Source organism: Oryza glaberrima, chromosome 12, assembly GCF_000147395.1.
Source record: "Oryza glaberrima chromosome 12, OglaRS2, whole genome shotgun sequence".
NCBI classification, from domain to species: Eukaryota; Viridiplantae; Streptophyta; class Magnoliopsida; order Poales; family Poaceae; genus Oryza; species Oryza glaberrima.
Window position 1 is genome coordinate 17,942,611 of NC_068337.1, and position 14,415 is coordinate 17,957,025.

General features: G+C 39.7%; 2 protein-coding genes and 1 non-coding gene across 4 annotated transcripts; 2 read left to right on the plus strand and 1 right to left on the minus strand.

The window, feature by feature from the left end:
• Positions 1 to 1,000: 1,000 nt before the first annotated feature.
• On the plus strand, positions 1,001 to 5,528 carry LOC127758179 (GTP 3',8-cyclase, mitochondrial-like). Of its 2 annotated transcripts, none has more exons than XM_052283798.1 (8): positions 1,001 to 1,154; positions 1,285 to 1,469; positions 1,715 to 2,329; positions 2,472 to 2,639; positions 2,797 to 2,988; positions 3,725 to 3,793; positions 4,566 to 4,650; positions 5,148 to 5,528. In XM_052283798.1, the coding sequence occupies exons 2-7, from the start codon at positions 1,398 to 1,400 to the stop codon at positions 4,647 to 4,649; spliced, it is 1,200 nt and encodes a 399-aa protein (XP_052139758.1). In that variant the 5' UTR covers positions 1,001 to 1,154; positions 1,285 to 1,397; the 3' UTR covers position 4,650; positions 5,148 to 5,528. The 2 variants fall into 2 exon arrangements, with proteins under 2 accessions (XP_052139758.1, XP_052139759.1); XM_052283799.1 differs by having other exon boundaries at positions 1,008 to 1,159.
• Positions 5,529 to 6,290: 762 nt separating this feature from the next.
• Positions 6,291 to 6,380, minus strand: TRNAM-CAU (transfer RNA methionine (anticodon CAU)). Its single transcript is given in 2 exon segments — positions 6,291 to 6,326; positions 6,343 to 6,380. It is a non-coding gene; the product is annotated as a tRNA-Met (tRNA).
• Positions 6,381 to 11,539: 5,159 nt separating this feature from the next.
• On the plus strand, positions 11,540 to 14,415 carry LOC127757516 (eukaryotic translation initiation factor 5A-2). The gene is made up of 6 exons (XM_052283041.1): positions 11,540 to 11,654; positions 11,757 to 11,918; positions 13,062 to 13,184; positions 13,270 to 13,326; positions 13,415 to 13,489; positions 13,998 to 14,415. Exons 2-6 carry the CDS (start codon positions 11,793 to 11,795, stop codon positions 14,097 to 14,099), a joined length of 483 nt encoding a protein of 160 aa, XP_052139001.1. The 5' UTR covers positions 11,540 to 11,654; positions 11,757 to 11,792; the 3' UTR covers positions 14,100 to 14,415.

Consider the following 14,415-nt stretch of genomic DNA (forward strand, 5'->3'; position numbering starts at 1 on the left):
AAAATAATTTGCGGGTGAAATTTTTTGTACACGTGCCTTTGTTCTTTACAAAGCAAATGCTATAAAATAAATTACAATTAAAAGAACCGAAAAATCAACTTTAAAATGAAGTCTTGAAATTTAAATTTTAGCTTTTAAGATAAGTTTTCAATATAGATAGATTTGTCTAAACAATAAACATTCAATTTTGCTATATATTTGTCGACAAGTTTTCCCCCAAAAATTTAACAGATGTAATTACAGTATAATCATAGTGTAATTACACTGTAACTTACATGTAAGTACACTGTAACTATAATATAACTTGTATGTAACTTTCAAAAATCTCTCCATAACATGTTATTTTGGTAAAATGAAGGTTGTGGGAACAATTTTTTTCACATATGTGTGTACTGTGATTTTTTTCTTCCTCACCAAAACAAATCTTTATAATAGATCTAATGATTTAAAATTACGTGAAACTTACATACAAGTTACACTGTAATTACATACAAGTTACAGTGTAATTACACTACGGTTGTACTGTAATTACATCTGTCAAATTTTTAGGAGAAAATTTGTCGACAAATGTATAGGTGGTCCCATAAACATTTCTTGTGCTCCACCGCATTAACACCGTGTTTAGATCCCAAATTTTTCTTCAAACTTCCAACTTTTTCCATCACACCAAACTTTTCTGCTCACATAAACTTCAAACTTTTCTGTCACATCGTTCCAATTTCAATCAAACTTTCAATTTTAGCGTGAACTAAACACAGCCTAAGCTAAACGATCAAACTTTTCTACTCACATAAACTTTAAACTTTTCTGTCACATCGTTACAATTTCAACTAAGTTTTTAATTTTAGTGTGAACTAAACACAGCCTAAGCTAAACGAGAGCAAATATAGAGGAAGAAGTGTAGTGCTTGAAAGGGAGGAGGTACTACTACACTTCTTCTGACTTCTGAGGTGTAGGATACGAGAGAATTTTGGATAATATATAAAAAGAGAGGCACCGTGGGTCCCACATCCACGCCGGGTGGGCTGCACCGAGTAACCACCAACCCTTGACCTGCCCAGCTCGGAAAGGCCACTCCGCCTCCGCCTCCGCCTCTCCATCCATCGCCGCCGCCGCGTGAGCCGCCGGGGGGCGGGCATTGGATTGGACTTGGGGTTAGGTTCTCTCTCTCTCTCTTCCATGGTGGTGGCGGAACAGAAAAGATTCGAGCTTTCTTGGATTCGTACCTTTTTTTTCTTGTTTCTTTTGTTCCGTTTTGATGCCTGCGTCCTCCTCCTCCTGCAGGGCTAAAAGCAGCAGTTTCTTGTTTCTACTTCCTGGAGAAAGTGACGATTTTGGTTATTAAGCCAGTCGCTGGATTACGAGGAGGAGAGGGGATAGGTAGTTTGTGTCAGACGATGATGATGCCGCTGCGTTGCCTCTCCGAGCTGGCCCGCCGTCGCCGCGGCTGCTGCCGGCCTGATCACGCGGTGAGCTTCTCCTCCCTTTCCTTTCCTTGGATGAATCATTCATTCAGCTAAGCGCCTCACTGTGTCTCTGTAATTAACTAATTATGCATTGGGTCTCTGTAATTTTGCGTTGGGTAGTACTAGTAGTAGTTATCAAGTAATGTATTGATGCAGTATCATATCACATCAGAGGAATGATTTTGATTTTCAGTCCAAAACGAATTGCTTGCTTTTTTTGTGCTGTAACAGTAAACTGAAATTTTCAGGTTGATGCGATGAGAACTGGGCTCCAATGTTTGATGAGCACTTGCTCCTCAACCAAAGCTACTGATAATCATAGTTTCTCCAACACATATGCAACTTCTTGTGCTAATTTGCCAGAGGTAGCACCAAGCGAGGCGCCACTGTCAGACATGCTCGTCGATTCATTCGGGAGATTTCACAACTACCTGAGGATCTCCTTGACAGAGCGCTGTAATCTGAGATGCCAGTACTGCATGCCTGCAGAAGGAGTTGAGCTCACGCCAAGCGCAGAGCTCCTGTCGCACGACGAGATCATTCGAGTTGCCGATCTTTTTGTTACTTCTGGTGTGGATAAGATCCGGTTGACTGGTGGAGAACCAACCATTAGAAAGGATATTGAAGATATCTGCTTACATCTTTCTGGCTTGAAGGGACTGAAAACTCTTGCGATGACCACGAATGGGCTTGTTCTTTCTAAGAAGCTCCCAAGATTGAAAGAGTGTGGGCTCAATGCTCTAAATATTAGTTTGGACACGTTGGTCCCTGCAAAGTTTGAGTTCATGACAAGGCGTAAAGGGCACTCCAGAGTCATGGAATCGATAGATGCTGCTATTGAACTTGGATTCCAATCTGTCAAGGTATGCACATTTTCGTATATGTAAAATTTCTGCAGTTTGCCTTCTTTCCAACATTCCTCAAAGTGGAGCTATATCCACATCATAATGAGCGTTTATCATTAGTTTAATTTAATTGGTTCTCTTTCCCTTTTTCTGCTGCCAGGTCAACTGTGTTGTCATGCGTGGAATGAATGATGATGAGATCTGTGATTTTGTTGAAATGACGAGAGACAAGCCTGTCAATGTCAGATTTATTGAATTTATGCCGTTTGATGGTAATGTTTGGAATGTCAAGAAGTTGGTTCCTTATGCAGAGATAATGGATAAAGTGGTAAGGTACACCTCGGAAAAGTTCACTTTCCTTGTACATTATACCTTTATTTTCTTCTGACAGCATCTAGCATCCTAGCCATGGTATGTGCATGTGGTATTTATTTTTATTATGCAAGCTACAAATAATTTATTTAATTTGCACCCTTGTGGATCAGCGCCAACGTTTTAACGGTGTAGAAAGACTTCAAGATCATCCGTCAGAGACGGCGAAGAATTTCAAGATTGATGGTCATGCTGGAACAATTTCGTTTATTACATCGATGACACAGCATTTTTGTGCTGGTTGCAATAGATTACGATTATTGGCTGATGGCAACTTGAAAGTGTGCTTATTTGGCCCCTCTGAGGTATGCTAACCAGACGTTTTGTGAATCCTTTGACTTGTATTTCAGCAAATTTCTGTACCATATTTTGAGCCAATATGTTAAATTTTCTACTTTGGATTCTATGAGGGACAATTTTTGTGCTTTCACTGATGTTGTGGTCACTGGTTTTGAATAACTCAATTAGTTTTAATGTGTCATGCATAATCATGCAAAATTATACCATATGTAGTAAATAATTTTCTTTTGCAATTGTGAACTATTTAACAGATTAAAAAAACATATTTCTGTATAGAGCTATAAATGCCCATGATGTTCCAAACATGTTATATCATCATTTTTTTTTTATCATAACATAATTTGAATGAGTAATTGGATGGTTGAACGGTATTCATGTGCTTTGTTTCCTTCTCTTGCTTTTGGAATTTCTGTTGTAAAGGATTAGGTGTGCCGTGCCTTAGGTCTGAAAGTGAAAGTTCAGTACGGGGCCGTTCTAGTGTCCATGATATATTAAACCGTAATCAGAGTAAAATTTGACTGACTTTTTGCAAGTAGTATTGCTCATTATTTAAATTCACTGTACATTTGAAACTTTGGTTGTTAATTCCATTTGCCTCTTTAAAAGTGAAATCTCATTGTGCAGTTCTACATGTTGTATTTTTACTATTGGACAAGGATGGATAAAATAAAGGGAGAAACAAGTCCTCTGTGCAAAATGCTAAAAGGAAATAAATGAATACAGACATTCTGGTTTGTGCAGGTGAGCTTGAGAGAGCCTATCCGAGCTGGTGTTGATGATGCTGGACTCAGAGAAATAATAAGCGCTGCGGTAAGTGTAGAAATTCACTTGGTTGACACCTTATGTATGGAAGACAAAAGGAGTAATCTAGACCATTTATCCCTTTTGTCAAATAACAATCTTGCACCACCTATTTCAACACTCCTTTTCCTTTCATAGAACATGATACCAAAAGATTTTGAACTGTTCTCTCTCTCTCTCTCTCTCTCTCTCTCTCTCTCTCTCTCTCTCTCTCTCGTGAGCAGTTTAAGAACATATGGATTTAATTAATTTGTTTTACAAGAAAATGATTGTTCTAGTTAAAAGGCTGCTTTTGTTGACCCCAAAAAAAAATCAGCATAAAAAAAATAAGTTCAAAACAGAAGTAGTCTCTTTTGGCTTCTGGGATTTCCCTTGAGGAAGGAAGAGCATGCATTTTTGGTTGGTTTGGACCGCATTAGGTATAAGAAAAGCAGAGGCGAACTATCCTGTTCCTGGTAGAAACTGTGCAATATATCCTAGGTTTCTATGAAAATTTGCTCTACTAGGTGACCTGAGATGCTGGAATATTTTTAATGTTTGCCAGTGCCTTTTGCCTCCATCAGCAGGTGGCTCTTGCTCTGCCTGCACCTGCGGCAATTGTTCCTTTGGACAGCAAATAGGGTTCTACTGTTATTTGTTACTCAACTTTGTCTATGTTCATAGCTAAAAATAGCTACATTTCGGGACAGACGTCACTTAGTGTATCATTAGTTATATTATAGATACAATGTTTGCATACTAGCCTTTTTATCATGCATAATCGCCAACTTATTTTACCCAGGTTAAAAGGAAGAAAGCTAAACACGCTGGGATGTTTGATATTGCTAAGACAGCAAATAGACCTATGATTCACATTGGTGGCTGAGGTATCTTCTTAACACCGCTTCTATTCGTTGTTTAATTAAGGAAAGAATTGATAATTTCTTTGAACATTACCCATTTTCTTCGCTCAAAAACATTCTATTGGAATGTTTGAATCCCTCTGTGTGTTTGTATTCATAATACAGAACTCCCAGATGCAAATTTTATAACCAAAATGCTGGTTCCCTGTTATAAATTAGAGGTAGAATATTGTCATGAGCAACAATTGCTTTGTGGTTTGCTCAGAAATCTAGCGAAGAGCATATACAATTTCATTAACTCCATGGCTATGAATTATCTCTATCTTGAATAAACATACTGTTGTCAGTTCGTTATGCCTGTGTTCTTGTGATCTTGTCTGGCACTAATTTCTTTTAGAGAAAATTCTCTTTCTTTTAGGTTACAAACTGTAGGTGCAACAAGCAATATTTATAACTGGCTACAATGTAAGGACTTACTATTATCCGTGGTTGTCTTACCTATCAGTTACAACTTGTTTCAGATCAGTTTTACCAGCTGAAAGTACCTTGGCTCCTCCGTACGACGACTGTGACGAACTATCAACATGATAAAAAAACAAAACAAAGATTTACATGATCTTACCTTGATATGATGGTAAAGTGAGGAACTCAAAACTTCAAAGGGCAATACATACAGTTTGTTCAAGATATAAAAATGTTACTTGTGAAATAGTAGCAGTTGCAAACCTCAGGCAGTTGAAAGTTGAAGCATATCTGTACTTTTCGCTACTTGTACGAGAAAGATGTATCTGTTGTATGATGTAATGATGTATGCTCCTCATAAATCATAATGCTAATGTGTAGCTAACTATTCTTTTGTGGCATCTTACCGGTTAATAAAACGAAATTATTGCATTTTTCTACCTGAGGTACTCTTGCTTTGTATTCAGCAGAATAAATGGAACCATTTGAGAAAGGAACCGAATCTCTCGACAGCTGAGTGTGCTTCCATTCTCCTGCCCTTTCAAACTGAGTTGCTTTGAATTTGGTACTCTTTAATACAACAAAAATGGTTACTTTAAGAGAGTAAAATTACAAGAGATAATATCCCTGTGCTTTGCTACGGGATGATTATATACATATACAGATAAACGAATTTTAAAATATATGTAAGCTCAAAAAAAAAGAGAGAAAAATAGGATTTGAACTTTCTAGTTGCATGGCCGGAGAGACAAATAGTCTTTTAATTACAATTAAAAGTTTCTTAAGTTAAATAAACGTGACATAAATACAACGATAAAGTGTAACCTCCGTTTTATAAAAAACTCAATTCTAACTATGAACGTCGACAAGCACTGAACTTAAACACGTGTTGTGTCATGATTCACAGCTAGGATTGAATTATTTTTTTCAAAGGAACAGAAGAGAATTAAAGGCCTTGGAATCTTCACTTTTGCACGAGCTAAGAGCCTAAGACTTTTTAGAGTAATATGGCTCAACCTATATATAAGAGTGGGAAGAGAACAAAAATTTAAAAAACTATAACAAAAAAAAAGCTATATATATTGGGAAGAGAATTTTTAAAAAAATCCAGCTCAAGGAATGCTCACATCATTTCAAAGTCAGATGAACACTGGCGACCCAAGTTGCCAGGAGCAAATTTCATCATCGCTGGAATGGACGGTTGGGGTGAGAGAGGCTCGAACTCTCGACCTCAGGATCACTCACAATATTAGCTATGAGACCTACGCGCTAGCCAACTGCGCCACCACCCCGTCGTGTCATCAACTCTCTGGATAGACTAATTCATTATTGGTGATCCACTAATATATTATTTAGTGGAGTACTCCCTCCACCCTAAGATTCAACCGTTAAAACATTTAACTAACACTTAATATAATATGAAATAAATTTATTTATTAAAAGATATATTATTAGATTGAGATTTAAATTTACTTTCATATGGTTATAATTTTGTTACTACAGACTTTCTTATAGTATATGAGAAATTATAAGGTAAAGATTAGTTTTAAAGACCGTGCTAATTTTTATCGCACCTTATATTATGAAGCAGAGAGAGTACTAGTTAGGAGCATGATACAATAGCTAACATTTAGTGTGTCCATAACTAACTGAACTTATGATTAAAGTTATCTTCGGTGCTTGATGTTGTGGCTATACATGTGGAGTGCTAACATGATCTTCTGTGACTTAGTATTATCTCTATAGCTATAAATATTTTATGTGTAAGGACAAATTTGGTTAGACTTTTTTATAACTTTGATAATCAATTGTTTGTAAAATGTGTTCCGGTAAAAACAAAATGATGGTATATATCGGTTTTGTTTTAAACAGTACTACCATAACGTAATATGATAAGCTTGTTGGATTTTATGATTTACACTAACATAAATTTAATGGTCGAAATTCGGCCAAAATATTGTCCGGATCATTAAATACTTTACAATTGGAGAGACTATTTTTGCTCCCCCTTGAATATATGTAAGATGCACATACATCGTAGTACCTCCGTTTTCATTTTGTTCTAATGCGCACGCGCATATATATATATATATATGTGTGTGTGTTCCGCTAACATAAGTCTCGCTCGGAGCCAAGAGAGGCCTAAAACTCTATCCCTGAAACTCTGTTTTTGGGATTTGTAAATCGGCTTTGAGGTGTTGAATATATTGATCTCTTCGAGAGATCACCTAAATCAAGTTCCTCCAATTAAAAAGTAGGGTCACATGTTTATCCACCCACACAAATCTCGGTTGTTTCTCCCTTTCCCACCACAATCGTTCGCACCCCGTGATGAGCACGCAGGAGGCTAATTGGGAGCGAGACTTCTTCTGTACTTATGGAGAGCGATAAACCTGGTGAAGGGAATGCCGATTTTTAGATTCCTGTTTAGGGTCACTATGGTATCTATTTTTTTAACATAATTCCTAAATATTTGGATAGGGATCTGTTTTGCACCTCTCTTATCATGCTCTCACGCTCCTCTCCCGTTCCCAATCTCGCGCCTCCGTCTCTCTCCTCTCATTTCCACGCTAGAGGCGAAAATGTTCCTGCACGGTGATTCTTGGCGCCCATACCCGGACTGTCTCTCATGTCGACATGTAGAGGGTTTCTGGCGTTGGTTCCATCTTCTCCACATACTCTGATTCATCTGGAGCATCTTCAACCCTCGTCAACATCGCTGATCCCACTGACAGTCTTTGTCACAGTTCGGTGGTCTTCCGTGGCTGATTCCCCAAGGTCCAACACGTACAGGTTGAATCGGCCCGGCACTCCCTCGCGTCCCCCGCCCTCCCCAGCCCTGATGTAGGGTTGGCACCTCCCCGTCCGAGCCGGCCGTTGGCCGATAACCTTTAGACGAGGGAGCTTCAAGAGGTGAGCAGGAAACTCCACTCCCATATGTCCAAGGGATGGCAACTGTGGATTCGACTCACTCGACATCGATTTGAGCCACGGTTGGTCTATTGGTGAAGAAGAGGACTTGGACCATCGAAACAATTTCAGTGTTCCAGTCGCTGACTTGGTCATGAGTCAAGGTGATTCCCGCCTTTTGGTGTGGTTTGCTGCTGGAATTTGATGATGTTGTGTGGTTGTGCTGCTAGCGGTGGTTTGGTGATGATCCTGATTATTGTTGCTGCTGCTGCTGCTGCTTGGTGATGATGTCGATGATTATTGCTGCATCGGAAGTGGGAGACGAGTGTAGGGGACAAAGGGAAGGAGGATTGGGGAGATCGACTTCAGGACATGGATGGCGTGAGGAAGATTGGCGTCGACCAGGTCACACGTGGGATAAGACCGGCGTGGGCAGGGGCACGCGATCTTGATGTGCGCGGGAGGATGAGAGAAGAAACATTTATGTTGGGAATAAGTTCATCCCTTAACTTGTCAACGAAAATCCGATTTTTATCCTTCAACCAAAAAACAGATACAACGGGTCCCTCAACTGTCAAAACCGGTAAAATATAGGTTGGACGGCAGTTTCGCTAACGTGGCGCCTACGTACCTAATTTGACTCGGTCTTCATAGGACGTGATGCTTACGTGGAAATTTTGATTTGGAAAATAATAAAAATTATGGGCCCACATGTCAGTTACACTAAAATTTAATTTAAAAATGATGAGGCCCATATAAGCCCCACATGTCATTCTCACCATCCTCTTCTTCCTCCCCTCTCCCGGCCAACTCCCCTCCATTCATCCCTCTCTATCCCCTCTCCTCTATCTAGGCGTGACTGCGTGAGTGAGGAGGGGTGACGCGTGGTGGCCGGGCGAGTTGCCGGGAGAAAGATAGAATCTTTCTCTGATTTTATATTTTGGGACATAGGCTGTGTTTATCTATGGGTGTAAAGTTTTTGGCGTGTCACATCGGCTATACGGACAGATATTTGAAGTATTAAACGTAGACTAATAACAAAACAAATTATAGAACCCGCGTGTAAATTGCGAGATGAATTTATTAAGCTTAATTAATCCGTCATTTGCAAAATTTTTACTGTAGCACCACATTATCAGATCATGGAGCAATTAGGCTCAAAAGATTTATCTCGCAATTTACATGTAATCTGTATAATTAGTTATTTTTTTATTTATGTTTAATACTTCATGTATGTGTTCAAATATTCTATGTGTGAAAAATTTTGCCAGCGATCTGAACAGGGCCATATACGAAGGGAGTATACACTTCCTAGGAACCCGTGCCTAATCAGGAGGGATGGACGGCCAGGATGGACGGACGGCGACCGATCGGGCGGCGGACGCGAGAGCCCCGCGCGCTCCGCGGGATTTGATGGCGCGGCGTGGAGTCCGGCGGCGCCGCGACCGGCTTTGTCCCCCCCCCCCCTCCCCCCCCCCCCCCCCACCCCACCACGTGCTCCTCACGCCGTCGCGCCCCAGATATTTTTGAGCCCCTCTCGCCTCGCCTACATTTTTTTGCACATGCACCCCTTCCTGCATGATAAATTACATCGACCATAAGTAACTTGCTTCCACTTTTTGTTTTGACCGTCAAAGTTGTAACAAGCACATTGTAGGGTTTTTTTTTTTCCTTTTCTTAATAACAGTTTCTTAATTAATCCGGCCACAGCCATGATACACGAGTTATTGACTTCAAACCACATGCAGATGAAAAACATAATAACACACAAAAAAAATACTGGAAGACTAAACTTTTAACTCTATTGATGACCTATTTTTTCGTCGCAGCACGAGAGAGTGGAAGGGGAGAATCAGAACTAGTCCATGCTGCCATCGCCGCACCATCTCCGTCTACTTGGATTATGCAAAAGAGAGTCGATAGAGGTTATATGGCTTATTTGGTTCGGAGCCAATTTTCGTTCTGCCAATATTTTGGTTGTGTCAAAATCCTAGCAAGTATTGACACCGGTAATTTTGGTGGCATAGGATTTGTACTAGTGTGGACGAAAATTGGTAACCAACCAAACTCATACTTGTAGGAGCATCTGCCATATGTTGGGCTATGTGGCTGAGTAGGAATGATATGACTTTTGACAAATCACCATATATCTCATATATGCAGGTAATTTTCAGGGTAACTTATTAGCTCCGGTTTTGGGCACAGCTGCAAAAGTGTGAAGATGATGGAGAGCTTATGAAGGTTGTATGTCGTAGGCTTGAGACGACGTTTATGCAACTCTTTGTAAACTATGGATGGAGATTCACAAACAGACTTGAATAAATGCGTTCTCCTTATCTTGGTTTGGTCTTTTTATTTTGTTAGGTGTGTTTAATTTCGTTTGAACTACACTTTTTGTTAGAGTGATACTTTGTAATAATTAGTTATAGCTCTGATGAGCAAAGGCCGAGATGTTTATTCCATTATCTTAAAAAAATCAAAGTTGCCAAAAAAATTAATTGGTAAAAATTAATGCATGCAATTTTATTGAATCGCTCGTGTTATTTAAAAGGTTGCCATAATTTGAAAGAAGCTTGTCATACGAGATGAGATAAAAGCCAACGATGACTACTGATTTAGGAGCGAGACTTTGATTTACACAATTGCAGTGCAGATTGGTTTTGGTTAAGGTTCTCCATGTTGTCATGACATATTACGGTAATATTAGTTGGTGTCCTGCCTTTACAATTATATGAAGTCGTAAAGAGGATTTGGGGTATTAAAGAGAATGAAATTTCGCCTATTAAAGGTAAGCAATTGGGACTATGTAGTGTTTAGAGAAGACGTATAATGCTAGGTCATACAACCATGATGGGTGGCAAAGGCAAATTCATCTAGGAGACTGGGACTGTGGTTGAGGGGTTATTTGGCTAGTTCCAAAATTTTACTCCCCCTTCTAGAATTATTGACGACCATCACCACAAAATACCTCTAAATGATTATATTATGATGAATAAAAGTTGTATAATTATATTTATAGCACTACATTTCAATAAGATAAAATATTAAGTATTTATTTTTTTAAAAAATAAAAGCGGTCAAAGTTTAAACTTACATAATATACATTTATCAATTATTGGAGGAATAGAGAGTTTGTCGGTAAATTATACTTATATGAAATAGTTTGAAAGGGTTAACAATACATTCACGATGACTTCACCGATCTCATAATACACCGGCATAATTTTTTAGAGTAGAGGTAGGGTGTACATGTGTATGCTCATATGGGTAGGTGTACACACGTGTTGTGATAGTGTGAGTTTATGTTCTGTTCTTAAGAAAAATTGAGATAGAGCGCTCTCATACAACAGTCAAATTATTATAATCAAGAAGTCCACATTATGTTCCACCAGAGGGAACCCCAAAAATCAACTTTGAATCATAAATAAACTTGAAAAACAAAATCGCCTTTTCGACGTAGATAGAAACAGAAAACAGAAACCCGAATGCACAAAATGAGAGTAATCCGAGGACCAAAGTGCAAAATACCACCAACAAATTCAACACCAACAATACATATCCCACTCCATCGCCACTCTCCCTCCCTCCTCCCCTCCTCCCCCCTCGCCGTCGCCGCCGCCGCCGCCGCCGACGCCGCCGCGACCACCTCTCGCAAGGTACTCCAAGCCCTCCTCCTCCCTCCGCGCAGACCAACACCTCCATACATCCTCCTCTCTTGGACTGATCGATGGCTCCCCAATTTTGCTGGAGATTTTCAGGGGATTTTGTAGGGTTTCTGATCCGAGGAGCGGGCGATGTCGGACTCCGAGGAGCACCACTTCGAGTCGAAGGCCGACGCCGGCGCCTCCAAGACCTACCCGCAGCAGGCTGGGACCATCCGCAAAAATGGCTACATAGTCATCAAGAACCGCCCCTGCAAGGTAGATTGATTGATTGATTGATTGATTGATTGATCCATCGATTGAGATCTCGATCCGCTAGGTGGGGTAGATAGATCTGTGCGTGGTCGTCTCTCCATCTCGATTGCCGCTCCGTGTGAGTTCGCGGGTTGAATGGGTGTTAGGACTAATCTGTGTGTTTTTTTCTTTTTTGTGTTCAGTGATCTTGATCTTGGACTGGGTTTCTCCCTGCGTCGTTAGTGTTAATTCTGATGCGTGCCAGAGAAAGTTCATTACTTCTCTCGTTCAATGTGACTGTCTGTAGGTGCTACAGTAAGGTTGAATTCCAGGTAGATGTTGATGTTAGATGGTTTAATCGTTAGCATGTCAGACTAGGATTACTATTACTAATCGTTTTGGCAAAAAAATTTGTTCAGCTTTTGTAAAAGTTGATTATGCCAGGCTTAGGTGCTTGAAAAATGTATCTTGCAAATCGAATATCTTAAGCGAAATAGAAATGTCTCTGGTTTGAGTTATGTCATTCGGCGTGGCTAAGATAATGTTCTCTCGCAAGATAGTTCTATTTAGCATCGTACTAGATTTTGCATTCATCCTGCACAGGATCAGATTTTGGTTCGTTTCACCAACTTTGGACAGGGGCATGTGAGGGCAGCTACACTGTCTGCAACTTGGTACTAGTAGCACACGGTTTACCACTGCGGTGACTCGCATACTTGTTGCGTGGTGTATGTTGTGCCTGCATATAGTAATTTCTGTATTGTGGTCCATGCAATTAAGTTTCTTGGACCACTTCTTGGGATAATAGCAGGGTAGCAAACTTGTCTGAAACTCGGTACTTGCACTGTGCCAGGTAGTAGTCATGGGTGAGCTGGTATATTCTTGCTATGAATTGTATAGTGATAAAGTGCGTTTATAGTTTTACAATTGTTTAGTCTAGCAATGCTGGGATGGCTCTATGATGACCTGTTATCCTAGTCAATTTATTAATTATGCTAGTTATCTCTGTAATAAGTACCATTTACCTTGTCTCCCCTTTTTAGATTGGATGCCAAGATCTGTTTTTGTAGAGCTAAAGTCATATTCTCCATCTGGCCTCGTGTTGATGGCTCATTCCTTCACTGGATTGTTGATCTCTAATGTTATGCATTTGAAACAAATATGTAGGTTGTTGAGGTTTCAACCTCTAAAACTGGGAAGCACGGTCACGCCAAGTGCCACTTTGTTGCAATTGACATCTTTACTGCCAAGAAGCTCGAAGATATTGTGCCATCTTCTCACAACTGTGATGTCAGTACATGTCTTCAACACTTTCTGAGTTAGTGCTGCTTCTGGTCACACAAAATATGTTAATGTTAATGTGAATGTTTTACAGGTCCCGCATGTGAACCGTACGGAGTACCAGCTCATTGATATATCTGAGGATGGATTTGTAAGTTTCATTCTATTCTTCATTGCTCATGTTTGTTCATCATTTTGTGTTATCGTGTGTTGAATCTATTTGTTTTAAACATTTTTAGGTGAGTCTGTTAACTGAAAATGGCAACACCAAGGATGACCTCAGGCTCCCTACTGATGATAACCTGCTTAGTCAGGTATGTACAATTTCGGCGCATACTTCTGGCTTCTTTTGTTTGCATTAGAAATAGGTTGATGCTTGTACCAATTCTTAATTGGTAATAGAATGTCGACCAAATTTGGCAGCTTATTTACATAGTTAAAGAGTATTGCTGTTTTTCATCGGAAAGTGATTGTTTTTGGAAGTTTGTACTTTTTTCAGTTTCAGAGATGAATTGAATCTGAATTTGCCTATCTGTTTTTACATATAATATAAAAGGCAAAGCTCCTCTGGTATTTGCTAGTTTTAATCGTCAACATTTTCAGATGCAAGGTCTTCACAAATCAATGTTTAACTGATCAATACTGTGTCTCTTTTTTATACATCGGCTGTTTCTATTGAGTATGCCATTGTGACCTAAATTAGCCCCCCAATTACCATGTGCACCAAAAGTCCAATCTGCATTTATGAACAATTTTATTTCTTCATAATATTAAACAAGAGCCTTACTATATTTTGATCTTCATATTCATTTGCTTGTGCAGATCAAGGATGGATTTGGAGAAGGGAAGGACCTGGTGGTGACTGTTATGTCTGCCATGGGAGAGGAGCAGATCTGCGCGCTGAAGGACATCGGCCCGAAGTAAACCTCACCTGTTCTCCACCATGTGATTACTACTGAACTTTCAGTTATGATCGGTTTGGGTATGTAGGAACAAGGATTCTCTTAAAACATACAGAGTCACAACCATTAAGGAATTGTATCACAAAACTCGTCCCCGCCAGTCAGGCTCTTATTTATCTGGGTCTCGTCGTCGATTCACTGTCCTAAATTTCCTGAGTTCCTGTACCCCTAAACCACCATCCCTAGACGTTTTGTTAACCCTTTGGGTATTTGGTAGTAACTTTCATTGTGGAGTTGGATTGTGTGCTTAAGGTGAAAATATCATTTGTGATAAACCA

Bases quoted from the DNA above. Each gene is read 5' to 3' on its own strand.
- LOC127758179 (XM_052283798.1), top strand. From the start codon at position 1,398: ATGATGATGCCGCTGCGTTGCCTCTCCGAGCTGGCCCGCCGTCGCCGC. The intron at 2,989-3,724 runs GTATGCTAACCA...TGGTTTGTGCAG, and splicing joins GCTTATTTGGCCCCTCTGAG to GTGAGCTTGAGAGAGCCTAT. The intron at 3,794-4,565 runs GTAAGTGTAGAA...TATTTTACCCAG, and splicing joins GAGAAATAATAAGCGCTGCG to GTTAAAAGGAAGAAAGCTAA.
- LOC127757516 (XM_052283041.1), top strand. From the start codon at position 11,793: ATGTCGGACTCCGAGGAGCACCACTTCGAGTCGAAGGCCGACGCCGGC. The intron at 13,327-13,414 runs GTAAGTTTCATT...AAACATTTTTAG, and splicing joins ATATATCTGAGGATGGATTT to GTGAGTCTGTTAACTGAAAA. The intron at 13,490-13,997 runs GTATGTACAATT...TTGCTTGTGCAG, and splicing joins ATGATAACCTGCTTAGTCAG to ATCAAGGATGGATTTGGAGA.